This window comes from Lissotriton vulgaris, chromosome 6 (assembly GCF_964263255.1).
Source record: "Lissotriton vulgaris chromosome 6, aLisVul1.2, whole genome shotgun sequence".
NCBI classification, from domain to species: Eukaryota; Metazoa; Chordata; class Amphibia; order Caudata; family Salamandridae; genus Lissotriton; species Lissotriton vulgaris.
The window spans coordinates 21,112,436-21,130,362 of NC_141694.1; the positions used below are offsets into that span (position 1 = coordinate 21,112,436).

Consider the following 17,927-nt stretch of genomic DNA (forward strand, 5'->3'; position numbering starts at 1 on the left):
ACGTTCTACCTGCATCTGCCAAGAGCCGGAGGAGCCTGACACTCACAGGTTGTCTCTCTTCTTCAGGGGCTCCTCCTGCTTCAGATGCCTCCTGTTCTAGCTGGTGGATCCCCTTGGTGGTGGCTTCAGGGATACTTCTCGGTGCTGTTTTGGCTGTCCTTGGTGTGGTTCTCTTCTATGAGAGACGCGCAAAGATAGCAAATGGTAAGAGTCTATTCAAAGTCCCATTTCAAGGTATAAAGCAGTGAAAAAGCAGGTGCGATATAATGTATTCTCTTATTTCAGGTGCGACCCGTGGTGGCAGCCGTAGATTCATCTATGAACCTGCAGTAAACTATGAGAATGAGGAGAAAGGAAACCAAGCACAGGCTGCAGTGAGTGCATTATAATAAATCTATAAATGCATATGTAGAGGCTGTAACCAAGAGCCTACTCCCAAACTGCAAAGAGTAACACATATTATTACTGTAGACAGGTATGTACAGATGACAGGCATGTAACCAAGCACAGACTGCAGTGAAGGCATGAAAATAAATCTATAAATACATTTGTACCTCCTGAAACCAAGAGACCACTCACAAACCTCAAAGAGTAACACATATTCTTACCATAAAGATGTCTGTACATATAATAGACATGTAGCCAAGCACAGGCTGCAGCAGTGGTTGAAGTGGGAGAAAAAAAGTAGGGGAATTGTGGGCGGAGAATCAGAGGGCGGGAATAACCTGTGGATTGAGTCAGTGGGTGCAGTCAGAGGTGTAGCAGAAACAGCAAAATATCCCAATTTTTAATATTTGTTTCCCATTTCACTAACCGGTTACAGCTTATTACGTTATTTAATTTAACCAATGGATACACATGCTTATTTAAGGTTTAATATGAGTTATTGACATTAAAATACATTCACAAAGATGAATACGTTTCCAATCACAGAATCTCCCAAATATCCTCAAAAGTGGAATGGCGAGCCATTTGTCTCTTAGCCATGGTTTCTCTGTCATCAGCACTTCTCCTCCCTTTTTCCACAAGAGCAGTTCAAGCATGAATAGCAAAATATTCTAGTTCGTGATTTTTTTCCACATAATTATGGCTCTGCCATATTTGCCACATAATACATCATCTCCTGCATAATCGGACAATTTTAACTAATGAATTGTTTATAGCTCAAAAGGATTAAAAGTTACTCATAAATGTGACTTGTGTTGCTGTGAAGTGGAGGGCCCTCGCAAAGGTTGACTGTTTACCTTTCTCACCGCTACAGTTGTATGTGCCACTGATTCTAATAAGGAAAAATCTTTGCAGAGACTGTTAGCATGTGTAAAAATGTCAAAATAATAAAGTATCAGAAAATGTACAGCACGACTAATACTAGTGTAAGGTGTCAGAGCACTTTACATCACACATATTACACAGAGACAATCAATCATACGTGTGTAAACACTATATAGGAAATGTTACAAAGGACTACAAGGTGTCGGAGACACATAACAAACATTCTAGTAGGCAGCATAGTTTAATAGAGATTGGTCTGTAGAAACACAAAGTCAGAATTTAAAATGTAATACCATGGTTGGGGGATCGTTTTAGTAATCAGAATTGATTTCTACCCAAATGATCCCTTTTTTGCAACATTTGGATAATCAACGACTGGGGAAAAACCCATAATGCTCCAATTTATACCTTGCAGTTTGCATGCAGCTCTTACATGACCGTTAATAGCTCAATGTTCTATGTTAGGATTTTAACTTATTAACTGCAAGTAACAAATGGATCTCTCTGACCAAAGCAGCAACCCACTGACCTATTTACATTATGTGCACTTTGTGATCTGCATGGTACAGCTTCTTAGCAGAAGGCACAGTCTAGTGGTTCAACGCTGGCCCCTTCAAAACAGGACGCTGCACGAGCGCGCCGACCCCGTAACTCGAGCCTTGCCTGCTTCTCACTTCACTTGCTGCTAATTGAACACGGTGCACTTAATTGAAATTGTTTTTATCATTTTAATGTTGTTTTAACACTTGCTGTGCTGGGAATTTTTATTTGGGAATTTTGGCTGAGAGAGGGGGAATCGAACCCTGATATCTTTTACGCTCTTCGACCGCATTCCACCATTTCACTTACGATGGTGCGGTCTAGTGGTTCAATGCTGGCTCCTTAAAAATGGGACGCTGTGCGAGCGAGCAGCGAATGCGCCTAAGGTAAGCCCGTCTGCGCCCGTCGGCGTCCTGGAGGGGGCCGGGCCGGGGATGCTGCCGGGTCTGTTCTGGAGCCGTCCAAGGTAATCACATATGGCAGGGACTGCCTTCTAGACTTTTTGCAGACCTCACTTAGATATGTTGGGGAACAATCTTTCCCTGAGGCGCAAAGACTGTAACTGGACAGTCTGCCCTTCTCTCAGAGAGCGCAAAGTTAAAATGGACACGACTGCACCTAACATCAGAACAGACACTTCATGTAACTTCCTGAGGGCCTCTTTACTGAATGTTCGCTCCTTAAAAAAACATGACCTTGAAATTAATGATTTTTTAGCCGACTCCTCCACCGATTTTTTTGTTTCTCATGGAAATCTGGCTAATGGATGCGTCCAATCCTACTATTGCTAATGCGATTCCCTAGGGCTATCAGATTTTGAGGAAGGACCGCCCCACGGGGAGAGGCGGCGGATTAGCCATGGTATACAAGAACTCCTTTTCCTGTATTCCCTTAGTAAATACAGAAACAGAGGGGACTGAGATTCTGGGTTTTCTCCTGACATTCTCGGCCCAGCAATCTATGGCCAGAGTAGTAATCTACTGTCCTCCCGTGGAGTTCTGGACTTTTAATTAAGGTCCAGAGGTGTCAGGGACAACACCCGAAGACCCCTGAGTTCTACCTGTCTCGGTGCACAAATAAACAGAAACACGGGCTTCTCGATGGTGGCGTCAAAGACCAAAGGTTTATTACTGCAGGGACACAGAAGTCACAGAACCTACACACGGGCAGATTCTAGGAGCCTGTTCAATTTGCACAAAGTTGGTTGCTCCTTAAATACAGTTTTTTTAGCTGGGGGCAACATTCTCCACATACTAGTGCGTTTCTTAACCTTTATGTCCTAAACAATAAATATTTGGCATTACACAGGAATCGTCAACAATTTCTGATGTCAAAACATTACGAATGAGAGGTTCCCACTGTTCGATCATAATCCCATGTCATCTTTTCATTCAAGAGCCGGACCGCCTCATCGTAAATTTCGTTACCTCCCCCTAATAAAGGCCCAGAAGAAAAGGAACAGAGCCAGGTGCAGAAGATAGAAAAACAGGATAAGAGATGTTTGTGGGTCGTAAATGGGCAAGGCTACCAGCTTCGGCCGCCTAATCATGATCAGGCCAACGAGCACGAGAACCAGTATAGCAGGACTGGCCTCAGGCAGAGGAGGCAGCTTTTGCCGAGTCATGCGGCCACAGCGTTTCTGTCCTAAGGTGCACGTGTCACTAGCAAGGTGAATCGCCGGCTAAAGCCTACGTGTCCTTAAGTGAAATGAATTGACCAGAGGTCACTGTGTGTCCATTGACTATGTGAGGGCAAGAATACAAGATGGATGCCATAATCTAAAATGGATGCCATCGGTGTATCGGAAATGTGTTTATAACAGGAGTGCTCTTGTTCGTAGCATAGCGAAAACACCAGGGTATACTAAATGGATCATTTGCGGTTCACTGATACCAGAATTATGAGTTTACGACAATGTTGAAAACACGGGTTCAAATTGTCACAGAATCTCACCCGGATCGGCAAATAACTTTTTGGAATCCGTCAACCATATTATCTCTCCCGTTGCAGCTAAATATAGCCATTGTATGGTCCATGGTGATTTCAATCTTCACATGGACAAGTTATTGGATTCCAGGATACTGTATGAATCCTGTGATATTTTCAACCTGACTCCGTATGTAGGTCTTCCCACCCATGACAAAGGGCACATACTGGATCAAGTTTTTTCTTCAAACCAGATTTACATGGATGTCCCACTAGCCCTAACTTGATCAGACCACCATCTGATCGAGTTTAATATTCCTAGAGAGTATGCAAGGCCCCAACTTTCGGACACAGCCAGGGCCGGTCACAGTTTCATACCATTCCATCTGATGACATCTGAGGCGATTCAGTGTGCTATGGGGTATCATCCGATTCCCTTAAGTGGTACCCTGGAACTTGATATGCAGGTCTTAGAAGGCTTGTTACACCGACAGGTTCGCTAAATCCATCCGTGTTTCGGCCCCTTGGTTCTCTGAAGCCTTAAGAGATAGTAAAAGGGACTGTAAACATCTTGAAAGAGAGTGGAGGCGAAATTATAGTTCCTCTGATAAACGGACTTATAAACTTGCTTTGAAAAATCATTACAAGAAAGTACGTGAGGAAAAGAAACTTTCTTTGTCAACAAAAATTGATTTGGCAGCTAATAAAAGTAAAACCCTGTTCCTCCCCTATGATAATCAGCCAACCGTTTTGTTCCTTCAAGCGAATGGACTGAACGTATGGCCTGCTTCTTTTATAAAAAAATTCGTTATCCAGGACTCCTTTGTAGTGCAGTCATTGGACCTGGAGGATGTCAGGGGACTTCAGTTAGATGTTTGTCCCCGCCCCAGTACCAGAGGCATAGCTAGAGCTTGTGGCGCCCTGGGCTATCCCTCAGATTGCTGCCCCTTGAGGGGGGTTGAGGGGTGCTAGGGAAAAAGGGAGGCGAGCACTTGAAAGATGTCCGAGAGACACGTAGTATTGCTGCTAATAGTTACTGTTAGACCTTGCACCTTGGCGTGAGTCTCCCTTCCACTTTTTGCTGATGTGTCTCAGATGTTTTTGCTGGTGTTCGCTGCTCAGGGCACTGCGCCATGGCCAACCCGTGCCGCAGTGCAAGTGCTCCCAACATAAAGTGTATCTGTAATTGATTTCCATGATTGGCTTATTTGGTTTACTGTCAGTCCCCAGTAACGTGCACAAGGAGTGCCGGGGCTTGTAGATACAAATGCCGCTAGTGGGCCTGCAGCGCTGGTTGCGCCACCCACAGAAGCGGCCTAGTAAAAGATGTCTTGGGTCCGCCACTGCAGACCACGCGTACAGTCTGATGCTGTCACGCTGACTGCGCAAGTACCCACACTTGCCAGTCCCTAAACCTTCCCTAACCTTCATATCAGTCACCCCTATGGTAGGCCCACGGTCAGAGTGCATTGTGAGCGTAAGGTAGGACAAGCCTGATGTGTGTGGCATGTCCTAGTAGTGAATTACCGCCCTTTTTCATTCTTCACTATTGAAGGGCTGCCTGTTCTTAGGCTAAGATGAGCGGCTGGAACTAAAACACGCTATAGTCCTAACCGGCCAAGGGAACACGGTGGCATGTCGAGTTTGGTATGCCTGAACTCAGAATAATAAAATACTTCCTTTAGCAAGGTTTATTTTAATATCCTGTGTTTGCAACTGCTACTTTTAGAAAGTTAGCATTTGCTCGCCTGACTATTTCAGCACGCCTCTGCCAGGATGTGTATCTGCTGTCTGGGTTTGTGTGAGTGACAGGGCTGGGGAATTCCCGGGGACAGTCAGGGTGACCAGGTGGTGAATAGAGTGCTTACACCAGGATGGGTGGGCGGAGTAGTCCTTGATTCTGAATAGGGTTGTGCTCCACCACCACAATGCTGGCTCCACCTCCTGCGGAGCGTCTGATGTCCCTGCCCTGCACCCTGAAAGAAGACGGCAGCGTCCTGTAAACAGAGTACTCCAAAACCGGGTTGAACCAGGCTCAGGCCCCCTGGCCTGCCAAGACAAAAGAAATCGAGTATAAAGGTAGGAGCCCTGCTCCTAAGAAACCAGATCCAGTTTTGACCACAACGAACCTCTGCCCGACTAGAAGGACCAAGAGAAGCTGAGGAGACGGAATCCTGTAGTGGTGCCTTGCTGAGAACGGAGAGGAAAAGACCAGAAAGGACTTTGAAGACTTGTGCCTGAAACTATCTCCAAGGGCTTGATCACAAGCTTGCCCCCTGAACGGAACCCCAGGACCATTGGGTTCTATTCTGCCTGTGCCTGTTTGCTGTTGGGCCTTTAGTTCTTATTCCCTCACCCGAGTTGTGACCCGGGTGCCTTCTCCCTCCAAGGTCGTGACAGCTCGGAGCCTGGTCTCCCCGCCGCCGAGAGCCCCGCTCAAGCTTGAGTCGCTCTCCGCTTCAGTGCCGGACCGCCTGCTCTCCTGTCACCTTGCCTGCTACGGAGCACGCTGTGCGCCTCTCATCTTTTCTCGCAGGAATCTGCACCGAGCGCATCTGATAGTCTCGGACGGTCCGTACGTCGTAACGGACCCGACTGTCTCGCATTGCCCTCCTGCATACCAAGGCCGTGCCGCACCTCAAGAAGGTCTTCCATACTGTGGTACCGAAGGCCCGGTGCTGCACCCGCCTGCCTGAGAATGTGACGCCCCACACAGATCCACAGGTACGAACTGGTGTGCTAAGAAGTAGTACGCCCCGCAGGCCTGAACGGCGCCTCGCTCTGTCAGCTGCATCAGATCCCGGACCACCACAACCCTCCACACCGTCCCGCTCACCGGCCTCGCACCTCGAGGGGGCTCCAAGCCAGATAGATCCTTTGGAGAACCGTTGGCCTCGTCCAGGGTCCGCCCTCACCAGTAGCCGTGCCTGAAACGCCTCGGACCCTCATCTCAAGATACATTGGAACTCTATCCCGAGTTCGCATCGGATCCAGGGTCCGGAACGTTTGTTTTCCCTATCATCGTACTTGGTTCCCAAGAACACTTACGAACAATTGCCTATTTAAATCTGGTGGCCTTCATTCGCTAAACGTTATATGGTCTTGTGATAATCCTGCATATATTTTAACATAAAGTTTACGTATTTTTGATACAATCCTACGACTGGTGTCCGTTTGCGGTGGGTCAGTGGGTTTCCTGTATGTGATCATAAATGCTTAACTAACTATCGCCCTGAAGATTAGCCTTGTCTGCTCGCGCCACACTACCTAGAGGGTGAGCAAGGGTTATTTCTAAAGGAGTAGTTCTCTTACCCTGACTAGAGGAGAGGGTCCCTGTTTGTCACAAGTGCATACCTTTGCCAACCAGAGACCCCTGAGTCTAACATTGGAGGCAGCAGTGAGGATTTCGAATTTGCATTTATGATTTATGTACAGTAAATTACTGATCACCATGTAGTGAGAGCAGACCTATAACGAAGCCACAGATTTATTATCTTGCAGAGAGATCTCACATCGTCAAACCATGCCTGGTTCACTCCCCGTGAGAGCACCCTCTGTCATCAGTGGACTAGATTACGTCGACTGGGAAGGGCTTGAAAATTACAAAGTGGAGCAGCTGAAGAATTTCTGCCAGAAATTCAGAGTCGCCCAAACCGGGTGCAAAAACAAAGCCTAACTCATCAAGGCACTGAGTGCCTGGAAATAGTCGAGAGAGCCAGAGAATCAGTTAGTGGTGGATCCACCAGATAATCTTGTCGAGGTGCACGGAGGTCTGTCACCAGAAGAGCTGGCGGACAGGGCCGCGACCAGAGCGCATGAAGTTGAGATGGCAAGGTTAACCGGACAGATGGCGATGGAGGAGAGGAGACTCCAGCTAGAGCATGAGATACGTTTCTAAGAATTGGAGCTGAAAGCAAAAAGTTTGGACACAGCTCCTGGTGGCAGCACAACTCCAGTGCAGGTAGAGTCAAGGGTCTACGTACCGAAAGATGTGGTGAAGGAGTACTTTAAGGGGGATGACATTGGGCAGTGGTTTCGGGCTTACGAGGTAGCCATGTCCTCCCACCGGATCCCTGAGAAGGATTGGGGAGCGGGGTTGTGGGGAGGGTTCCTGACCGAGGGGCGGGACACCCTGCTAGATCTCCCTACCGAAGTATATAATTCCTATCTCCACATGAAAGATGCCTTAATGACCAGGTTTAGGTTAACCCCGGAGATGTACCGAGAGAGGTTTAGGGGTTGTGCTAAGATTCCGGGAGTACGTATGTGGAGTATGTGACCTTTTTCTGCAGAGTGCTGAATGGTTCGGTGAAGGGTAGCAAAGTGGATGATTTTCAAGGGCTGCTTGATTTAGTAGCATGGGAGCACTTGTCCGCTAATTGTTTTCCTGAGCTACGCCAGCAAGCTGTCCAACCCGAAGAAGCTTGCTGAGGAAGCGGACCGCTGGCTCAGCACCAGGGTCCACAAGGGTCCAGTGGGAGACTCAGCCAGAGGTGGACAGGGTCCCCAGCAGAAGAGTGGGGGGGACAGGGGAAAACAGAAAGGGTTCCAAAAAGGCCCGAAAGTAATTCCCAAGGGAACCAAGGGAAAGGTTCTCAGCCTCCTCCACCCCCGAAGCAAAACAGGGCCCGACGGGTAAACCTGTTCAGAGAGGGCCCATCGCCTGTTTTAGGTGTGGCGGCCAGGGTCACATTGCCACTGATCCTAAGTGTCGCTTGTATGGAAAACCCACACCCACTGGTGCTCCCCCCCACCCCCGGCAAATAGCTATCTTTAATTTTTGGGGGAGAAGTTACAATCCCAGAGGGTGGGGATCCCGTACACATGACCCTAGTCTCGCTAGGAGACAGTGAGATGGTCCCCGAAAACTACCTCCCAGTAACACTAAGAAATATGGGCAGGAAGTGACCATCAATGATAAGAAGGTGGAGGCTCTTCGAGACACAGGAGCCAGTGTGACTGCGGTCCGGCAGCACTTGGTGTCTCAGAAGCAGGTGGTACCACACGCCTACTGAAGTGTTGTCAATGCTGACAATTCTGAGAGCCAGTGTCCGATGGCTCAGGTTCCCTTTGAGTGGGGGGGTCTCTGGTACTCTGCAAGTCATTGTGACGACCTCCATGCCTGTAGATTGTCTGCTAGGGAACGATTTGGAGAACTCCTCTTGGAGAAAGGTGGAGAAAACGACTCATCTGCGGATGGTGGGTCTACCTGACTGGGCATGCGTGACTACCAGGTCCATGGCAGCCAGTAGGGGTGTTGAAGAAGTCTTGGAGCCTGAAGGAGAGGCTCAGGAACCGGCCTTAAAGAGAAGGCGCAGGGGGTCCGGACAGCCGGCCCCCACTGTTCCCACGGCCCAGGAGGAAGCAGACCTCGAGGGGGATGCCCTGGAGCCTACCGGGGAACAGATTACCGAACTGGGAGACCTGTCTGAGCTGACCCATTGGCAGCAAGAAGGAGGTCCCACGAGGGAGGAATTCTGCAAGGAGCAGAGGAAGTGCCCTTCTCTCACGGGTATGCAGCAACAGGCTGCAGACCAGGCCAATGGTGCTCAGTCCGGAAAACACTGGATCTACTCGGAGAATGATCTCCTGTATTCAGAGCCTAAGGCTGCTGAACCTGGGTCAGCCCGTGTGCTGGTGATACCTCAGAAGTTCAGAGCCCTCCTACTGGGGCTGGCTCACGATGTACCGTTAGCAGGACATTTGGGGATGTACAAGACCTATGACAGGCTTGTTACCCACTTCTAATGGCCCCAAATGCACAGAAGTTCAGATGCGCACTGTAGGACTTGCCAAACTTGCCAGGCAAGTGGTAAGTGTGGAGGGAAGAACAAGACTCCCCTCCAACCATTCCCCGTCGTCAGTACCCCATTCCAGCGAGTGGGAATTGACATTGTGGGGCCTCTGGACCCCAAGACAGCTATGGGCAACAGGTTCATCCTGGTCTTGGTGGACCATGCCACCCGGTACCCGGAAGCCATCCCTCTGAGGACAGTGATGGCCCCCGTGGTGGAAAGAGCGCTGATGGGAATTTTCTCACGGTTGGGATTCCCTCTAGAGGTGGTGTCTGACCACCTCTAGACAATATATGAAGTCCCTTTGGCAAGAGTGTAGTGTAACCTACAAGTTCACCACCCCGTACCACCCCCAAGGAAACGGGTTGGTTGAGAGATTCAACCGAACCCTGAAAGGCATGATCATGGGCCTAGAAGGACCGACGAGGCATAAGTGGGACGGCCTCTTGCCATGCCAACTCATTGCTTACCGAGAGGAGCCGCAAAAGTCGCTCGGGTTCAGTCCCTTCGAACTTTTGTATGGTCACCCGGTACAAGGACCTCTGAGTCTGGTAAAGGATGGTTGGGAGCAATCTCCCAGGAAACCTCCCCAGAATGTATTCAGTAACATGCTGGCCTTCCGAAACCAGACCAGGCGATTCAGACAACTTGCTGAGGCAAATCTGGAAGCCAGCCAAGAAGAGATGAAGCGGTGGTACGACCAGAATGCCACTCTGGTAGAGCTTCAACCTGGACAAAAGGTGTGGGTCTTGGCCCCAGTGGAGCCGTGTGCAAATCAGGATAAGTGGACAGGTCCATTTGAGGTTGTGGAGCGCAAGAGTCCTGTCACCTACCTGGTGAACTTGCAAACTCCCAGGAACCCTTTGAGGGTCCTACATGTTAACCGCCTTAAGCCCCACTTGGAGAGGTCCGAAGTAGGCATGCTCTTGGCAACCGATGACGGAATGGAGGAGGAGACTGAGCCTCTTCTGGACCTCTTGGTAGCCTCTGAGAAAGATGGGTCAGTGACGGAGTTAACCTCTCACCCTCTCTGATGCCTGAACAACAGAGTGACTGCCGCCAGCTGCTGGGGCAGTTTCCTGATCTGTTCTCCTTGGTTCCTGGTGTCACAGATTGGTGCGTCCATGATGTGGACACGGGAGACAGTTTGCCGGTGAAGCACAAGGCTTAACGCGTGACTGACAAGGTAAGAGCCTGCATCAAGGAGGAAGTCTCGAAGATGTTTGGTCTTGGGGTGATTGAGTCCTCCAGCAGTCCTTGGGCCAGCCCAGTGGTCTTAGTCCCGAAGGCTGCAACGCTGGGAGCCACACCTGAACTCCGGGTCTGTGTGGACTATCGAGGACTCAATTCGGTCACGAAGACCGACGCGCACCCCATCCCCAGAGCTGATGAGCTCATCGATCGGTTGGGGGCTGCTCGGTATCTCAGCACGTTTGACTTAACGTCTGGGTACTGGCAGATCGCCTTGACTGACGGGGCCAAAGAGAGGTCAGCGTTCTCAACCCCAGATGGGCATTTCCAGTTCCAAGTTATGCTGTTTGGTATGAAGAACGCCCCTGCCACCTTCCAGAGGTTGGTCAACCAGGTGTTGGTTGGACTGGACGCGTTCAGTGCCGCCTACCTGGACGACATTGCAGCGTTCAGCGGCACATGGGAAGAACACTTGCGACACCTACGGGAAGTGTTGTTGGCACTGCGCCAGACAGGCCTCATGATCAAGGCAAGCAAATTTCAGATCGGGCAGGGTTCCGTGGTGTACTTGGGACACCAAGTTGGGAGCGGCCAGGTGGCGCCCCTTCAGCCCATCCTGAATTGGGAACCCCCCAAGACCCAAACGGAGGTGAGGGCCTTCCTCGGACTCACCGGGTACTACAGGAGGTTTGTCAAGGGGTATGGAACCATTGTTGCCCCCTTGACAGAGCTGACTTTGAAGAAGCAGCCCCGGAAAGTGATCTGGACTGACGCCTGTCAGGAAGCATTCAACACCCTGAAAACGGCCATGTGCACGACGCCCGTGCTCCTGACCCCTGATTTCTCCAAAGAGTTCCTAGTGCAGACAGACGCTTAAGAGCATGGGGTAGGGGCTGTTCATTTCACAAATGACTGAGGAGGGCTGGGACCACCCTGTAGCCTTCATCAGTCGGAGGTTACTTCCACGGGAGCGTAGGTGGAGTGCGATTGAGAGAGAAGCTTTTGCTGTGGTCTGGGCCTTGAAGAATCTAAGACCCTACTTGTTTGGGTCTCACTTTCGCGTTCAGACAGACCACAGGCCCCTCCAATGGTTGATGCAAATGAAGTTTGAGAACCCGAAACTGTTGAGGTGGTCCATCTCCCTACAGGGTTTTGACTTTACGGTGGAACACCGCCCTGGCACGGATCACGCCAATGCGGACGGCCTGTCCAGGTTTTTCCGCCTCAGTGATGAGGAACTCCCTGGGGTAGGGTAGTTCTCCTCACCTTTCAGCTGGAGGGGACACGTGTTAGACCTTGCACCTTGGCGTGAGTCTCCCTTCCACTTTTTGCTGATGTGCCTCAGATGTTTTTGCTGGTGTTCGCTGCTCAGGGCACTGCGCCACCGCCAACCTGTAAAGGAGTAGTTCTCTTACCCTGACTAGAGGAGAGGGTCCCTGTTTGTCACAAGTGCATACCTGTGCCAACCAGATACCCCCGAGTCTAACAGTTACCTCGATCATGCAAGTTACATGCACATACATGACACGGTCAAAGGCTACACAGTTGAATACACCGGTGACTGGCAGTAGAAAAGAAAACACACAGACTGCACGATGATTCATCTAATTTAGAAGTCTCAACTGCGGTTGAGCTGTCAATATGGTGTTTAGAGTTATATTTAACGATTTCATAATCAATTTTACCTCACCACGAGAGACAAATACTGTATGGAAGTACAAGGATCAAAATCCCGACCAAACATACGTCTGTCTAAATGTAAGAGACGTGTTAGAGACAGAGTGTGTCAAAGACATTTTGAGAAACGAGGGAATGAGGTGTTGGAGCCCCCGCCTCCTTTGACACTTACTTCGTGTCAGGACATCAGTGATAAAACAATTACTGATTACCCATTATAGAAGGACTCACACCTCCACTCTTATCTCTCAACTAAAATCACTGTGCTGTTTTACATGATGACATTGGTCTGTGCTCTGCGTGCTTCTTTTAGCCAGAGCCTGCTGCCCACTCTGACATCACTTCACACCTACCAGCCCTCCATCCCCAGCTTGAAGACCTCTAATATATGGAGAATTATGTACAGTAAACCTACATTAAAATGTTATGTACTTACCATGTCGATATTTTGGTTGCCTACATTTATGCTATAATATTTGTATGCCACAAAATATAGTGCATAGTAATCTGTTACCATATCGCTTCTATATTGAGTGATGTCCAGAGAGCCTGCCAGCAAAACGCCCAGAGCTGCCTGCAAGCATAAAGCACTGCCCCAGGCCAAAATTGACTCCTCACGAGAGTAATGCGTCACTGCTACGTTCTAATCGCAAAGTCTGGCCAAAATATCACTACAGGGCCGTCATTGGTAGCGCTCGCGCACGCCACGCACACTACAAGATTGATGGCCCTGGTCTCCGAGGCTGGGACAGGGGAGCCAACAACGGGACTTATTTTTGGCAATTTAATTGAAAGCACCGGGCCGCCTGCAGTGCTTTTAATTAAATTGCCAAAAACGAAGTCCCGCATTTGTGTTGTGTGCACTGTGCTGCTCAGCTGTTACCAAAGCAGGTCAGAAGGAGTGGAGTGCAGCGCGGCTTTGCCCTTTTAAACTGGGCCTCAGGCGTCCGCGGCACTGGAGGCCCATTGCGGCCGCGGCTGTCTTTATCCTTTATTTGGGGACACTGTGTTGTTTGTTCCCAAATAAATTATAAAGGCTGCTGCGGCCGCAACGGGCCTCCAGTGCCGCGGGGCCACAGCCGCCTCAAAAATGGTGCCGCCTGGGCAGACCGGCCCCCCCACCCCCACCCTTCCTCCTAGCTACCCCACTGCCCAGTATGTTTCTTACGGAATTCCCTGTGATCACCTCAGAGCAATCTCTGGTGCTTATGTAATCACTGAAACCGGACGCCCCCTCTGATCCCTGCCCAGCTAAAGTCTTGTCCTCCATAGCGGAAGTGATCAACCCTATAGTAAACCCTATTTTGAACACCGCTCTGCAGGAAGGATCCATGGCCCAAATGTGGAAACATGCCAAAATTCTCCCGCTATTAAAGAAACCTACGGCAGACCCCAAGGCCGCCAGTAATTATAGGCTCATCTGACTTTTGCCTTTTTTTCCAAGGTTGTGGAAAAATTTGTTAATGGAGTCTTAACAAATTATGTAGAGACTAATGGCTTGTTGCACTCTAGCCAGCCAGGTTTCAGAGCTAATTTTAGCACTAAGACTGCTTTGCTGGAAGTTGCGGAGACAATTAATACTACATTGGACAGAGGAGGTAATGAGGTTCTGGTTTTAATGGACCTCTCCGCAAGCCTTCGATACAGTGATACCACATTAGATTACTGCAAAGACAGCGAGAGCAGTATTGGTGGCACGGTATTGAGTTGGTTTGCATCTTTTCTGCGGTATAGTAATAAAAAAAACTAGAGTGTTCTAATGGCCTAGAGACCTTTTTTCCTGTCCACCTTCTACGCAGATCCTACACTACCGAGCGATCTGAACATGTGGCTGCAACACTGAGGGAAATGTTGCAGCTGCCTTTACAGACACAAGTACATTTCCCGTTGCCCTGAATTTGTTAGAGTAAATAGTACATAACAGGGCAGGGAAGGAGCACCCCAACCTCTTGTCTTGTGAGAGTGGTAGGCAGTCTCAGAAAAACGCAACATGGGATCAATTTAAAAAAGTCTTCAGTTTTGTCTCCTGAGGAACTGCAGTGGGAGCCAGTTAGGCATTCTGTGTAAAATAAATACCTTTGGACACCCACGTTACTACTACACACTTTCTTCGCCTTGTACAGAACCTTTTTCCGAGAGCCCACTCTCCTTCGAGAGACCCTTGCACTATTAAGTGACCAAGTCTACTACACACAGCCTTCATTCTCTACACAGTTCCTCTTTGAGAGGTCTGTCCATCTCACACCCAAGCCCATTAGGTGGATAAGGTCATACTACGCACACCCTTCTCCTTGTACAGAAGTCTTCATGGACAGTCCACTCCCTCCAGGCACCCAAGACCCATTAGGTGGATAGAATGTTATGTTATGTTAATTAAATTTATGGAGAGCATGGTTACCCGGAGGTGTCCTGGCGCTATTAGCTCAACTATCCTGAGAACAGGGTGGCACGGAAAAATGTAGCTGGAGGAGAATTACAAGTTAAAAGGCCAGTTTTAGTGGAGTTTCTCAAACTCCAGGGGAGGGCACTCCATGCTTTGGCCGCACCTGTAATGAAACTTCCCCCCCCCCCCAACAGGCTTTCTTCGTGGGTGGTACGCTCACAAGGTTGGCTCCTAGTGAACTTAGGATTTGTTTGGGAGTGTACCATTAAAACTGGAGAGTCAAAAAATCAGAACCCTGACCATGTAGAGCCTTAAAGTCAATACGAAGTGGCTTAAATTGCACCCTTTTCCTAATAAGCAGCCAGTGTAGTCTTTTAATTTCTTTGGCTACCAATACGAATTTGGGGGTACCTGTCTCCAGCCTTGCTGCTGCATTTTGCAGGATCTGCAATGTGTTTAGATGTCGCTCTAGGATGTTTAAATAGACCCCATTGCAGTACTCCAGCCGGGATAAGATAATGGATGAGACGACTGTTCGTAAACTGTCTTCTGACTGGGAAGGTTTGACCTTTTTTAGCAGTTTAAGGGAATGAACGGTGGCCGGGGTTGTGGTGTTTATCTGGTCCTCAAAGTTTAGTCTGTTATCCACCATTATACCTAGATTTTTTGCCTTCTTCGTGGGTTTAGGGAGGATGCCCAGATCTACTGGCCACCAGTCCAGGGTCCAGAAATTAGCCTTGTTTCCGAACATGAGTACCTCGGTTTTGCCTGAGTTTAATTTTAGCAATTTTGCGACTTCAAAGATTTGACTGCTCCCATGCAGTCTTGGAATTTCTTGCTCATGCCTACTTCTTGCCCTGGTAAAAGTGACACTACAATCTGTGTGTCATCTGCAATGACGTGAGACTAAAACCATATGATCTGATCAAATGGGCCAAGGGAGCCACATACACATTAGAAAGGGTCGGGCAAAGGGACGATCCTTGTGGAACTCCACTTGGCAGCGAAAACGGGTTCAAGTACAATTTTCCTTGGACACCGTTTGTTTCCTGTCCGTTAGAAACACTTTTCTTTCCTTTGACTCTAATCTCAGACAGACGGTCCATCAGAAGGTTATGATGGACCGTGTCGAAGGCCACGGATAGGTCCAGGGCTTTCCTAATTTCTTCTGTTGACTTTATCAAGGCGGTCTTGGTACTGTGCCCTACTCCAAAGCCATACTGCGTAGGATCCAGTAGATTATTTTTGTAGAGAAATGCAGCTAGCGAGTGTTTATTTCTTTATCTGCCACGGGGAGTCTCCTACTTTAGGAATTAGTGCAGTCACACACCCGGCTGGGTGTCATGCTTCATCATAGGGCATGCTCCTCATCAGGCCGGTGCTGCAGTGCCTGGCAGGCACCTTTTGAGGGGCTCTTTGTTGGAGATCTTTTATTTCCAAAGCCGTAAGGTGCGGTGTGAGTATGAGTTTTCGTGGTGTAGGTGTGTGTTGAAGGTATGAGGGAGCTGTGAAGTGGATTCTAAAATGAGACACAGTGGGACTCAAAATGTATCTTGAGCAGCGAGTCCACTGGTCCCAATTAAAATGTACCGTGACTCACCCCTGAGGTAATTTTTAACGGTGGCTACGGTGTACGGTGTACAGGTCAGCATGTTTCTTGCATAGGATATCCGAATGCTCAAACGGAAATTCTTCATGAGCAAACCTTAAAAAATGACTATCCACATAATAGTCGGTTTCCTTATTAGTATTCAATGTAAACAAAACACACAAAAAACCTAATATGGCAGTACCTTGTGGTAGAACCAACCTAAAACAAAAATATAATGGTATACATCATTAGAAACAGCCTCTGGAGAGACAGCATGCAATAGAATTATTAGTCAAGTTGTTGGTAAAAAGCAAAAGTGACAGGCGCTGTGTAAAGTAAGAGATTTGTGGCAGGCAGGTGGCACATCTAAGGACCAAAGCAGGTGGGTTGGCTCATCAACCATCATGATATGTAACAGCAATTACAACAACTCATCCGTCTTAGGTGATATATCAGTTACATCGAATCACTGGTCGAGGGTACGTTAACACTTTTAACGTCCTGGTTTGACACAAAGAACAAAAAAAAGTATTTAGACCAACTAATCAGCTGTCAGCACTGGAGCTCAAATTCCATCAAAGTCAGGAGAGGATGGATGCCAGGAGGCGTCCCTGTAATGATTATGATAGCAAGGTACTTACAATTGAGCAGCGTCTCTGTAGCCGGACCAGAAAGCCTCTCTCCACCAGCTTGGTAGAGTGAGGAGAGTCCTGGTCAGCTGGGTTAGGTACTCATATCAGCCGGCATACTCAGAGCAGCCGTAGGTATGGAGACCCCTGGTCGCGCGGGAGGGGCATGGCCGGCAAACTCATTCAGGCACGTCAGAGTGACACGGGCTGGGATCTGACTGGGATATCTCAATATGGGCGCCATATTAGAGCGATACACAGTTCAACCCAGGGGGGTTGTTTAGTGAAAACACAAGTGCGGGTGGCAACCTTTAAGGAGAATACATTTCTTGTTACTCATATAAAGAGAAGTGTGGGGTTGCCACATGTATGGGGAGCTATATGGCTGGTAAACTCAGGTGGGTGCCATGGATATCTGAAACACTGGCGTCATGTTGGAATAGTGTGGTGTGCGCACCAAAGGGGGATGAAAGCACGAGTGCGACGGGCACCCGTTTAGATGGATAGAATTGTTGTCACATTAATAAAGCAAGTTAGCAGGCTGGCGTGGTAGGTGTTTTCTATTCCCAGTAACCCTGCAAACATGTAAAAAGCATGATGGTAGTGTCAATGCCACATAAGAGGCGGTATGTTACTGGTTGTGGTGGCATAGCACATGTAAATTACCCCAGCAAAACTCCAAGTGGGATTGACAATTGCATAGAATTACTAGCCAATCAATCAATTAATCAATCAAAGCATTTATATAGCGCACTACTCACCCAGAGGGTCTCAAGGTGCTAGGGGAGGGGGGTCCGCTACTGCTCAAACAGCCAGGTCTTGAGTTGCTTCCTGAAGGCGAGGTGGTCCTGGGTCAGGCAAAGGTGGGTCGGGAGGGAGATCCATGTCTTGGCGGCGAGGTAGGAGAAGGACCGTCCACCTGT

At 48.8% G+C, this 17,927-nt stretch overlaps 1 protein-coding gene across 1 annotated transcript in view; it reads left to right on the plus strand.

Moving 5' to 3' along the window:
* Positions 1–14,151, plus strand: part of LOC147706719 (uncharacterized) — an 82,571-nt gene extending 68,420 nt beyond the window's left edge. The window contains exons 4-6 of the mRNA XM_086925572.1: positions 67–204; positions 286–374; positions 13,846–14,151. Coding sequence (XP_086781698.1) covers positions 67–204; positions 286–374; positions 13,846–14,151 — 533 coding nt within the window. The remainder of the gene's footprint in view (positions 1–66; positions 205–285; positions 375–13,845) is intronic.
* Positions 14,152–17,927: the final 3,776 nt, after the last annotated feature.